Genomic DNA, 13,329 nt, shown 5'->3' on the forward strand with positions numbered 1-13,329 from the left:
ATATATACACATATATATATGTATACATACATATATTATATACATACACATATATATATATATATATATATACACACACACACACACACAGAGAGACATCTTAAGACTTTCAAGACCTGGCTAACTTTCAGTATATTAGTATTGTTTAACTTTAGAGGTTTTACATTAGATTGAGATCAGGATTGACTTTGTCACTAACAATATTTTTGCTAAACATGTTTATGTTTGTTTACCAGCATGTTTGACATCTGTGTTTTTGGTGTGCAGGTTCTGGTGAACGCCAGCCTGGGCTGCAAGGTGTCTGGCTTCAGACCTCTTCAAGAGGACAAAATAGAGGCCATCTACACGACCCTGGTAAGATTTGAAAAACATTCTTTCTTTTCATCCTAAATTATAAATCCTCCGCCTCGGCTTCTCATTAAACATCCTCACTTCTCACATGCACGCATGACTTTTTTTTTAATGAGACTTGCATCAAATGATTAGCTCTCGGGTTTGTTTGAGGTCTTGCAATTAACGCCGTATTACCAGGGAAAAAATACAAGATAAACATTCGGAAAATTACATTTCCTAGAATATTTTGGTTGTTTTACACAAGGTGAAACTTGCCCACTAAAAAGATGTTTGATCTACTTAAAATCCCTCGTGTTTAAAGATGTTTCAAAGAGACTGTTAAAGATTTCTATGCGTGAACTCTGCACAACCTTCTTACTTACCACTGTGGTGTCCTCTCCAGCACGGAGGGAAGAGTGTGGTTCTGTGGACCGCTCCAGAGGCCATCCAGTATCACCGCTTCTCCTCGCCCTCAGATGTCTGGAGCTTTGGTATCGTCATGTGGGAGGTCATGTCCTACGGGGAGAGGCCCTACTGGGACATGGGCAACCAGGATGTAAGTGGCCTGGAAAAAAGAACTTCCTGTTACTTGCTAATATTAAAATCCTATAATCCTAGAAAGAACATGAGCACTTCGAAGGTCTTCTTTGCAACTTGCTAGGTTACATATAACCATTTGTGGTGAAAGGGAACTAACAAGATGATTAGTTATATACAGCATTTTTCAGACTCTAAGACAGGGGGCGGGAACCTTTTAGGCTGAGAGAGCCAAAAAGCCAAATATTTTAAAATGTATTTCCATAAGAGCCATATAATATTTTTTTCAACACTGAACACAACTAAATGCCTGCATTATTAAGTAAGACCAACATTTCTAGAGTATAATAGATCTCTTATTCTTTGTAATAACATTGTTATTCTGAAGCTAACTGTGGAGGGGGCGTGGCCTGTGGGCCTGCAGTGAACTGGGGTGTGCCAGGACCGGCCTCTAAATCAGCGACAGGTGCGTAGATGGCCCACCTGGGCCTTTTTATCTAATCAACTGTCACTCTTTTACAAGCAGCAGCCAGGAGGAGAGACGGGGTTGGGGCTGGAGCCAGAGCCTGAGCGAAAACGAAAGAGAAAAATACAATTGCTGGAAAGCAACTGAGAGACTTATTGAAAAATAAAACAATATTGTAACCCTGAAACAGGCTCTCATGTCGGTGCTTGGTGGTCTGAAGAACCCCCAGGAGGGCAAGCCCCACACTAACCAATAATAAATAAATAACTTCTTACCATTAACGCAACTTCTTGAACAGGTGCGGTAGAAACAGATGGATGGATTAAAAATGCATGAGAATGTTTTATATTTTAAACATTTTTAACACTGTGATTACAAGTGGAATTATTCATTACTTATCGTGTTAAGCAATGTCAGCTCAGATTTATCTGAGAGCCAGATGCAGTCATCAAAAGAGCCACAGGTTCCCTACCCCTGCTCTAAGACACACTTAAAATAAACAGTGCAACTTATAACCCGATGCGTTATAATGTACGGAATAATTACGGTTGTGCTTACCGACCTCGAAGCTATTTTATTTGGTACATAGTAAAATGATAAGTGTGACCGGTAGATAGCAGTCACACATAAGAGATACGTTTGGACTGCAATATGACTTAATACCAAAATATTATATGTTGTACTGAAAATATAGAACATTGCACACGGCTCTCAAAAATCTAGCAAAATGTTTTAGTACGACTTTGGTAAGCTTGATGGATTGTACTGTGCTTCAACATATAACATATGAGTATTATTATATTATATATTATAGTATTGGGCGGTATAGCTCGGTTGGTAGAGCGTCCGTGCCAGCAACTAGAGGGTTGCAGGTTCGATTCCGGCTTCCGCCAACCGAGTCACTGCCGTTGTGTCCTTGGGCAAGACACTTTACCCACCTGCTCCCAGTGCCACCCACACTGGTTTAAATGTAACTTAGATATTGGGTTTCACTATGTAAAGCGCTTTGAGTCACTAGAGAAAAGCGCTATATAAATATAATTCACTTCACTATTATTGAGTGTATAAGGTAATACAGATTATCCGCCGTTTTTTTTCTCGCAGTATTTTCTTACCTTCTGGTACCTGCTGATCTGTATTTGGGATCTGCATAATTCCTGAAAATTTGCATGAATTGTATTATTTGTATGGGTGTAAGGATTGATCTATGTATCACTAGCGTATCGATCAGTGCTCAGTAAATTATCCTTACGGAAGATAGGCATCGATCCAACATCGATAAAATTATTTTCTTTGGTGTTATTACTGTTTATTTCTATCAATTCGCTCACCTTTGTTTACATTCAAGAGCTCTCGCTTTCCATTAGCACATTCTTCTATGCATGTAGCGTAGCATTACCGACCTCGAAGCTATTTTTTTTGGTACATAGGAAAATGATAAGTGTGACCGGTAGATAGCAGTCACACATAAGAGATACGTTTGGACTGCAATATGACTTAACACTAAAATGTTATATTGATATTCGTACTTTTAAGAAAGGGTTTATCTTCCGCTATTGCTGACTTAGAAGTGGCTTTGTCCTGTGGAGGGACATTAGCCGCTGGTGAAAATGCGTTTGTTAGCTTGTCGCTGTCAAATTTGTGGGACACAGCTAGAATGGGTCATTAACATGCGTTATCACAAAGTAATAATAGTTTTAAAACTTAGTCAATGTACATCTTCCTAGCCTGGGGGCAACTGTACTTTGTATCCAAAACGGTTTACAATAGCAAAAGTTATCTTTGTTGAGTGTCATCCGTCACATTTGGTTCTACCGTCATCATTCTTTTTGCCAACCTCAGCATACCGTATTTCCTTGAATTGCCACCGGGTATATAGTATGCACCTGCCTAGAATTACTGCCGGGTCAAACTTGTTTCGCAAAATAATTAGCATATGTCTAGAATTTCCACCGGGTCAAACTCGTCACGTCACGAGTGACACTTCACCTGTCATCATTTTCAAAATGGAGGAGGCTGATTTCAATCATTTGAAATCGCATAAAGGGAAGAAGATTAAGAGCTATTCAGTAGGATTTAAGGTCCAAGCTATTGAATATGCTAAAAAGAACAGTAAGCAGCTATGTTTTATTAATATACCGTAGCTGCGTGTGTCAAATATGAGTCATTAAATGACTCCCGCCTCCTGGTGGTAGAGGGCGCTAGTGATCCTTCTTGCGACTACTCGGCTGCAGAAGAAGTGACAACAAGCAGCGATCGCTTATTTGTTCCTCTCGCTTGCACTTTTAACATGGAGGATTACATATCCAAAAAAAAAAAACAGTTTTCTAAACTGGACTTTCAATCGAAGCAGGAGGTAATAAAGGAAGATCCTCATCGAGACAGAGAGACTTTTATTTAAAACTGAAGAAAGATAAGGAAGACTTTTATAAGCAAGTTATCGATGCTTTTGATCAGAAGGAGCTGCGCATGGACTTCATTTATAAGTAAAGGTAAGACCATAATAACGTTTTTTTAATTAAATGTGCTTTTCATGATGGTATCCTTACATCACACTTAAATTTATAAGCGCAGGCCTAAATTTACCGCATGCCTTTGGTAAACGCTGGAGTGAGAAGAGGTTTTAAATTAATTAGCGCCCCGGCGGCAATTCAAGGAAATACGGTAGTTTAAGTCGGGTGACTTCTGACCCCCATCCTCTGTCTCTATCTGTGGACCTTCTACCAGGTGTTGTTAATGTCTTTAATCTTCCTCCTAAACCTGACACTTCCATTTTTGTGGGATTCCCAATCTCCCGTGGACACTCTACAGTGCTGCTGATGGACCTTTGCCCTTTGACCTCAGTAGAATCAATTTAAAAGATTATGTGGCCAAATACAAACACATGCTACTTCAAATCTTATAAGCCAGGGGTCACCAAGGCGGTGCCCGCGGGCACCAGGTAGCCCGTAAGGACCAGATGAGTCGCCCCCTGGCCTTTTCTAAAAATAGCTCAAATAGCAGCACTTACCAGTGAGCTGCCTCTATTTTTTATTTTATTTATTTACTAGCAAGCTGGTTTCGCTTTTATCGACATTTTTTGATTCTAAGAGAGACAAAACTCAAATAGAATTTGAAAATCCAAGAAAATATTTTAAAGACTTGGTCTTCACTTGTTTAAATAAATTCATTTTTTTTACTTTGCTTCTTATAACTTTCAGAATGACAATTTTAGAGAAAAAATACAACCTTAAAATTGATTTTAGGATTTTTAAACACGTTTACCTTTTTACCTTTTAAATTCCTTCCTCTTCTTTACTGACAATTTAAATCAATGTTTAAGAATTTTTTTTTTTTTTTTATTGTAAAGAATATTGAATACATTTTAATTTAATTCTTCGTTTTAGCTTCTGTTTTTTCGACGAAAAATATTTGTGAAATATTTCTTCAAACTTATTATGATTAAAAGTCAAAAAAAATATTCTGGCAAATCTAGAAAATCTGTACAATCAAATTTAAATCTTATTCCAAAGTCTTTTGAATTTCTTTTAAAATTTTTGTTCTGGAAAATCTAGAAAAAATACAGATTTGTCTTTGTTAGAAATATAGCTTGGTCCGATTTGTTATATATTCTAACAAAGTGCAGATTGGATTTTAACCTATTTAAAACATGTCAGCACAATTCCAAAATTAATCTTAATCAGGAAAAATTACTAATTATTTTTTAAATTTTTTCAAAAAGATTCAAATTAGCCAGTTTTTCTCTTCATTTGTTTTGGTTGAATTTCGAATTTTAAAGAGTTGAAATTGAAGATACACTATGTTTCAAATTTTTCTTTTTCTTTTTTTCGTTTTTTCTCCTCTTTTAAACTGTTCAATGAACTGTTTTTTTCATCATTTATTCTCTACAAAAAACCTTTCTTAAAAGGAAAACAAATGTACGACGGAATGACAGACAGAAATACCCATTTTTTAATATATATAGATTTATATCGTGAGATCGACAGGCGGATCGGTGCGGCGTCTTCAGTAATGCGGACGTTGTATCGATCCGTTGTGGTGAAGAAGGAGCTGAGCCGGAAGGCAAAGCTCTCAATTTACCGGTCGATCTACGTTCCCATCCTCACCTATGGTCATGACCGAAAGGATAAGATCACGGGTACAAGCGGCCGAAATGGGTTTCCTCCGCCGGGTGGCGGGGCTCTCCCTTAGAGATAGGGTGAGAAGCTCTGCCATCCGGGAGGAACTCAACGTAAAGCCGCTGCTCCTCCACATCGAGAGGAGCCAGATGAGGTGGTTCGGGCATCTGGTCAGGATGCCACCCGAACGCCTCCCTAGGGAGGTGTTTAGGGCACGTCCAGCTGGTAGGAGGCCACGGGGAAGACCCAGGACACGTTGGGAAGACTATGTCTCCCGGCTGGCCTGGGAACGCCTCGGGATCCCCCGGGAAGAGCTAGACGAAGTGGCTGGAGATAGGGAAGTCTGGGCTTCCCTGCTTAGGCTGCTGCCCCCGCGACCCGACCTCGGATAAGCGGAAGATGATGGATGGATGGATGGATAGATTTATATATTAAAGGTAAATTGAGAAAATTGGCTATTTCTGGCAATTGATTTAAGTGTGTATCAAACTGGTAGCCCTTGGCATTAATCAGTACCCAAGAAGTAGCTCTTGGTTTCAAAAAGGTTGCTGACCCCTGCTGTGAGATAATTATACATGATATGATTAACCACACATATTTTACAATATTTGTCTTAAAATTGCAAGTTTGATTCTGATTTATTGGAACGAATATTCATGTGTTGAAGTTCACAAGGTCCATCATTACAATGTTGCTCATTGTTTTGTACAACCGCCTACTCACTTCAACCCATTGACTTCACTGTAGTTTAATTTTTGGACACCTTCCTCTCTGCACTTAACTGTGCATCGAGTGCCAGCTGGGGTCTTATTAATCAGGAGCCAAGAAGCTGGGGTCTTATTAATCAGGAGCCAAGAAGCTGGGGTCTTATTAATCAGGAGCCAAGAAGCTGCAGTTACTCTGAGAGCTTTTTCCAAGGCCCAAGTCTCATCTTTAAGTCTGCTTCAGCTCCATAACCAATCCTGTTTTCTCCCATGGAAAAGACTGACCCCCTTCTAACGGTCTCTACTTCCTCTAGTGCTATCTTGTTTTAAAAAAAAAGTGTTGAAAATCCCTTCTATAACATTCACATTCTTCTTGGAGAATGCGAGCATTTCATAGATTAAGAGTTGAAAAGAGTGAGGGAGATAGGACACTTTTTTATAGTATTTCAGAGTTAGGTTGCACTTTGCTAATAATGCCGACTACAGTATTCTATCATTTAAATTGTGTAACATATTTCTGGAATGCAGGTGCTGTTTGGAAAAAAGCTAATTATTATTCCAATTTTGAATGTCCAAAATTACAAAAGCAGTGAAGTTGGCATGTTGTGTAAATGATAAATAATCCTTTTCAACCTATATTCAATTGAATAGACTGCAAAGACAAGATACTTAACGTTCGAACTGGTAAACTTTATGTCTTGTAAATATTAGCTTATTTGGAATTGATGTCTGCAACATGTTTTTTAAAAAAGCTGGCACAAGTGGCAAAAAAGACTCACGAAGTTGAGGAATGCTCATCAAACACTTATTTGGAACGTCTCACAAGTGAACAGGCTAATTTCACCATCTACGGTCGTAATATCATCAAAAGGTTCAGAGTATCTGTAGAAATCCCTGCATGTAAGCGGCAAGGCCTTGACCTTGGATCCCTCAGACGGTACTGCATCACAAAGTTACATAGGTCTGTAAAGGATATCACCACATGGGCTCAGGAACACTTCAGAAAACTACTGTCAGTAACTACATTTTTTCGTGCAAGGTAAAACTCTACTATGCAAAGCAAAAGCCATTTATCAACAACACCCAGAAACGCCGCCAGCTTCGTTGGGCCCAAGCTCGTCTCAGATGGACTGATGCAAAGTGGAAAAATGTTCCGTGGTCTGACGAGTCCAGGTCAAATAGTTTTTGGAAACTATAGACATTGTGTTATAGGTGCAAAATTCAAAAGCCAGCATCTGTGATGGTATGGGGGTGCATTAGTGCCCAAGGCATGGGTAACTTACACATCTGTGAAGGCACCATTAATGCTGAAAGGTACATACAGGTTTTGGAGCAACATATGCTGCCATCCAAGCAACGTTATCATGGACGCCCCTGCTTATTTCAGCAAGACAATGCCAAACCACGTGTTACAACAGTGTGGCTTCATAATAAAAGAGTGTGGGTACTAGACTGGCCTGCCTGTAGTCCAGACCTGTCTCCCATTGAAAATGTGTGGTGCAAAATAAAGTGTAAAATACCACAACGGAGACTGTTGAACAACTTAAGCTGGACATCAAGCAAAAATGGGAAATAATTCCACTTGAAAAGCTTCAAAAATTGGTCTCAGTTCCCAAACCTTTAGTGAGTGTTGTTAAAAGGAAAGGCCATGTAACACAGTGGTAAAAATGCCACAGTGCCAACTTGTTTACATTGTGTTGCTGCCATTAAATTCTAAGTTCATTATTATTTCTCAGTTTGAACATTAAATATATTTTCTTTGCAGTCTATTAAATGGAATATAAGTTGAAAAGTATTTGCAAATCTGTTTTTATTTACCATTTACACCTTTTGGGTTGTGTAATATGCATGAGATAACCAGCAGGTGCGTGCAGCTCCTTTTTGTCATACATCTCATTTAGTATCTTTTCCCGAAGCATGTGAAAGTTTCTTGCGTGAATGTCAAAGGTCAAAGCGTGTAGAGCGGCTGGGATATTAATCCGTGCTGAATTGACACACTACATCATAACGGCGTTGTGGCTCGGCCTGTCCACCTGTAATTCATTGCGCCCTTTAGCTCGCTGGCTTTGATTAAATGGAAAATGTCAAATGCTGAAAAGCTTTTTATGAATGCTCTTTAGGGAGCGGCGGAATGGGGGAGGAGGTGGGCTCCATTGAGGGAAGTGAGTGTAGGGTTTTTTTTTTCCCGGAAAAAAAACACAGCAGACGGATGTAATTTTTACGATTATGGTCGGACTTTATTTCCTCCTGTTGGGTAACTGTAGTTGTTGGAGTGATTCAAGGGGGGTGGGGGGTGTTATGCTGAACGCTTGTTGCAAGAAGGACCTTTGGGAGTGTTGCTCTTCTGTTTAAACGCGGGCTTTTTTAGAGGAGATAGCAAATGTTGACAACAAATTTACATTTTGCTTGTCTTTACAGACTGAGCCAGCTTAGAACAACACATAATTACATATATGGCTGCTTAACATGAGGGATTTTAAAGCCCTTCAGATAGATTAACAAGTCTAAACTGATTATTTGTGTTAGTTTTACAAGTATTTTTTTTGAGTATTGAGCCGTGCATCACATCGTATTTTTAGGGCAATAAAGCGCACCGGTTCTTAAACCACACCCACTACATTTTATAATAAAACATATTGTTACATATATTGGCCGCTGATATATATATGAAAGATTCTATAAATGTTTTACATACCTTAATTGTTTCCAAATGGTGTCTGTGTCAGGGCAGTAAAACGGATGATCAAACAAAACAGAAGTCATCGTCATGGACCCCGGAAGCTCGCTCTCCAACTCCACGGTGACGTCTTTGGTGAATTCACCAAACTGAAACAATACAAAAAGAATGCTATTGTAATTTATTAATACTAACACAGACACTTGTAAACGTACTAGCATGTTTGCTAATGCCAACACAGTAACTTCATTACATTACATATGCATGGAAACACACCTCCACACATGGGACAGTTTAGTAAGTATGAATTGTTTTAGTTATATTGTAAAACTTAAAGACGTTACTTTTAGTGATGAATGAAGAATACTTTCCAACATAAACACTATGGAAGGTTTTGCTTCTTATTAGAGGAGATGGCAAATGTTGACAACAAATTTACATTTTGCTTGTCTTTACAGACTGAGCCAGCTTAGAACAACACATAATTACATATATGGCTGCTTAACATGAGGGATTTTAAAGCCCTTCAGATGGATTAACAAGTCTTAACTGATTAATTGTGTTAGTTTTACAAGTATTTTTTTGAGTATTGTACAGGGTTTAGTAACTATTAGCCGTAAATGGCATCGTATTTTCAGGGCAATAAGCCACACCCACTACATTTTATAAGAAAACATATTGTTACATATATTGGCCGCTGATATATATATGAAAGATTCTATGAATGTTTTACATACCTTAATTGTTTCCAAACGGTGTCTGTGTCAGGGCAGTAAAACGGCTGATCAAACAAAACAGAAGTCATCGTCATGGACCCGGAAGCTCGCTCTCCAACTCCACGCTGACGTCTTTGGTGAATTCACCAAACTGAAACAACACAAAAAGAATGCTATTGTAATTTATTAATACTAACACAGACACTTGTAAACGTACTAGCATGTTCGCTAATGCCAACACAGTAATTTTATTACATTACATATGCATGGAAACACACCACACATGGGACAGTTTAGTAAGTATGAATTGTTTTAGTTATATTGTAAAACTTAAAGACGTTACTTTTAGTGATGAATGAAGAATACTTTCCAACATAAACACTATGGAAAGTTTTGTTTCTTATTAGAGGAGATGGCAAATGTTGACAACAAATTTACATTTTGCTTGTCTTTACAGACTGAGCCAGCTTAGAACAACACATAATTACATATATGGCTGCTTAACATGAGGGATTTTAAACCCCATCAGATAGATTAACAAGTCTAAACTGATTAATTGTGTTAGTTTTACAAGTATTTTTTTTGAGTATTGAGCCGTGCATGACATCGTATTTTTAGGGCAATAAAGCGCACCGTTTTTAAGCCACACCCACTACATTTTATAATAAAAAAAATATTGTTACATATATTGGCCGCTGATATATATATGAAAGATTCTATAAATGTTTTACATACCTTAATTGTTTCCAAACGGTGTCTGTGTCAGGGCAGTAAAACGGCTGATCAAACAAAACAGAAGTCATCGTCATGGACCCCGTAAACTTGCTCTCCAACTCCACGCTGACGCCTTTGGGGAATTCACCAAACTGAAACAACACAAAAAGAATGCTATTGTAATTTATTAATACTAACACAGACACTTGTAAACGTACTAGCATGTTTGCTAATGCCAACACAGTAACTTTATTACATTACATATGCATGGAAACACACCTCCACACATGGGACAGTTTAGTAAGTATGAATTGTTTTAGTTATATTGTAAAACTTAAAGACGTTACTTTTAGTGATGAATGAAGAATACTTTCCAACATAAACACTATGGAAGGTTTTGCTTCTTATTAGAGGAGATGGCAAATGTTGACAACAAATTTACATTTTGCTTGTCTTTACAGACTGAGCCAGCTTAGAACAACACATAATTACATATATGGCTGCTTAACATGAGGGATTTTAAAGCCCTTCAAATAGATTAACAAGCCTTAACTGATTAATTGTGTTAGTTTTACAAGTATTTTTGTAGTATTGGACATGGTATTTTTAGGGCTATAAATACGATGTTTAGGCCACACCGACTACATTTTAAAAGAAAAAATATTGTTGCATATATTGGCCGCTGATATATACCGGTATTAAGATTCTATAAATGTTTAACATACCTTAATTGTTGTGCAGCACTTTGGAAACATTTTTGTTATTTAAATGTGAAATACAAATAAAGTGGATTGTATTGTTTCCAATCAGTGTCTGTGTCAGGGCAGTAAAACGACTGACCAAACAAAACAGAAGTCATCGTCATGGACCCGTAAACAAGCTCTCTAATAAGAAGAGGGAATTTTCAAGAGGGCCATTTATATATTATAAAAACTAGTGGAAGATGGCAAAGGGATTCTCTTTAGATTTTACTTTTAGCTATATAGACGACGTCCAGGAAACCCACACTACAACTACTTGGCCACATTTGGTCAAATGTATGCGTCTGGATAAAACATTCAATTGAGTTGTTTACCATGTAAGCCTGAATCAAAACTGCACAAGAAATGCTGCCAAAAATGTACGCCGAAGTGAGGAAGATCATAGCCACTGACCAGATTGTACGTGTGTGACAGTCCTTTACATCGTCAACTGGGAATTAAAAGGTGCCTGCCTGCAAATGTATGTTTTATCTGACTTTGATACATTTTGCGTTATTTGCAAAGCTATGTTCTTTATTTTATGTCGGAAAAATATTTTTCAATTTTATTTATGTTCTGTAATTGTGTGCTACTTAAACAGTTTATTTTCTGTGCTGTTAGTACCCATCTTGACTAACTGGCTACATAAAAGTGCCACTGACTGTTTACACTACAGTTGTCATTCACTTCAATTTCATCACAAAAAGGAATATCTTTTTATACCAGGGGTCGGCAACCTTCACCACTCAGAGACATTTTGACATGTTTCACGAAGTAAATAAAACAATGGGAGCCACATAACTCTTTTGAAATGTATAATGAAATAATACTGCATACAGAGCTTTTTTTTTTGCTTTGTGCTATGTATAAACCAGGGGTCTCAGACACGTGGCCCACACCTTAATTTTCCCGGGAGACTCCCGAATTACAGAGTAATTATTCTTTCGAATGTACGCTGGTTTTCACCCAAGGGCGTACAATGATGTCACTAGCGCCCTCTGCAGCTTGTACAAATAGCTTGCCAGCCCAAACAATTGTTTGACGAGGCTATAGCAGACTCACGTAAGAGACAGCAAGGCATCCTTATTCAACAGCAATACAGGTCACACTGAGGGTGGCCGTTTAAACAACTTTAGCACTCTTATTTAACCCACACCAAACAGGAATGACAAACACATTTCAGGAGAACGTCCGCACTATAACACGACAGAACAAATACCCAGAATCCCATGTATCTGACTCTTCCGGGCTCCATTATGAGGCGCATAATGAAGCGTAAACTACGACCGCAGAGACCCCGGACTGTTGAAGGACTGAAGCTCTACATAAAACAAAAATGGGAAAGAATTCCACTTTCAAAGCTGCAACAATTAGTTTCCTCAGTTCCCAAACGTTTATTGAGTGTTGTTAAAAGAAAAGGTGATGTAACACAGTGGTGAACATGCCCTTTCCCAACTACTTTGGCACTTGTTGCAGCCATGAAATTCTCAGTTAATTATGAGTTTGAACATCAAATATGTTGTCTTTGTAGCATATTCAACTGAATATGGGTTGAAAATGATTTGCAAATCATTGTATTCTGTTTATATTTACATCTAACACAATTTCCTAACTCATATGGAAACGGGGTTTGTATAATCAAAAGGTTCAGAGAATCTGGAGAAATCACTCCACGTAAGCAAGACAATGCCAAGCCACATTCAGCACGTGTTACAACAGCGTGGCTTCGTAAATAAAGAGTGCGGGTACTTTCCTGGCCCGCCTGCAGTCCAGACCTGTCTCCCATCAAAAATGTGTGGCGCATTATGAAGTGTAAAATACGACAGCGGAGACCCCGGACTGTTGAAGGACTGAAGCTCTACATAAAACAAGAATGGGAAAGAATTCCACTTTCAAAGCTTCAACAATTAGTTTCCTCAGTTCCCAAACGTTTATTGAGTGTTGTTCAAAGAAAAGATGATGTAACACAGTGGTGAACATGCCCTTTCCCAACTACTATGGCACATGTTGTAGCCATGAAATTCAAACTTAATTATTAATTTAGTTTATGAGTTTGAATATGTTGTCTTTGTAGCATATTCAACTGAATATGGGTTGAAAAGGATTTGCAAATCATTGTATTCTGTTTATATTTACATCTAACACAATTTCCCAACTCATATGGAAACGGGGTTTGTAAAATAAACACAAATTGAGTGTCATTTACTATTAAGCAGGACTGGGCGATATGGACGGAAAAGTACGTCTCAATATATGTTTCCAATGTCCTTATGCAGCGTGTCTGGACTTAAAGTAACACTAGTAGTCAGATCCATGGGCCAGCA

At 38.2% G+C, this 13,329-nt stretch overlaps 1 protein-coding gene and 1 long non-coding RNA gene across 3 annotated transcripts in view; one reads left to right on the forward strand and one right to left on the reverse strand.

Moving 5' to 3' along the window:
• LOC133539581 (ephrin type-A receptor 7-like) overlaps positions 1 to 13,329 on the forward strand; it is a 708,400-nt gene that overhangs the window by 690,004 nt on the left and 5,067 nt on the right. Inside the window, exons 14-16 of one of the 2 annotated variants that reach the window (XM_061881604.1) lie at positions 268 to 354; positions 737 to 889; positions 1,397 to 1,559. In XM_061881604.1, coding sequence (XP_061737588.1) covers positions 268 to 354; positions 737 to 889; positions 1,397 to 1,483 — 327 coding nt within the window. In that variant the 3' untranslated portion in view covers positions 1,484 to 1,559. Of the gene's footprint in view, positions 1 to 267; positions 355 to 736; positions 890 to 1,396; positions 1,560 to 13,329 lie in introns of those variants that run through there. The other variant, XM_061881603.1, reaches the window with a different exon arrangement.
• The window catches only part of LOC133539583 (uncharacterized), a 146,835-nt gene that overhangs the window by 49,502 nt on the left and 84,004 nt on the right, over positions 1 to 13,329 (reverse strand). Inside the window, exons 5-8 of the long non-coding RNA XR_009803437.1 lie at positions 10,287 to 10,417; positions 9,573 to 9,702; positions 8,854 to 8,984; positions 717 to 898 (exon numbers count right to left, since the gene is read on the reverse strand). This is a non-coding gene — a long non-coding RNA (uncharacterized LOC133539583). The remainder of the gene's footprint in view (positions 1 to 716; positions 899 to 8,853; positions 8,985 to 9,572; positions 9,703 to 10,286; positions 10,418 to 13,329) is intronic.

This window comes from Nerophis ophidion, linkage group LG21, assembly GCF_033978795.1.
Source record: "Nerophis ophidion isolate RoL-2023_Sa linkage group LG21, RoL_Noph_v1.0, whole genome shotgun sequence".
Taxonomy (NCBI): Eukaryota; Metazoa; Chordata; class Actinopteri; order Syngnathiformes; family Syngnathidae; genus Nerophis; species Nerophis ophidion.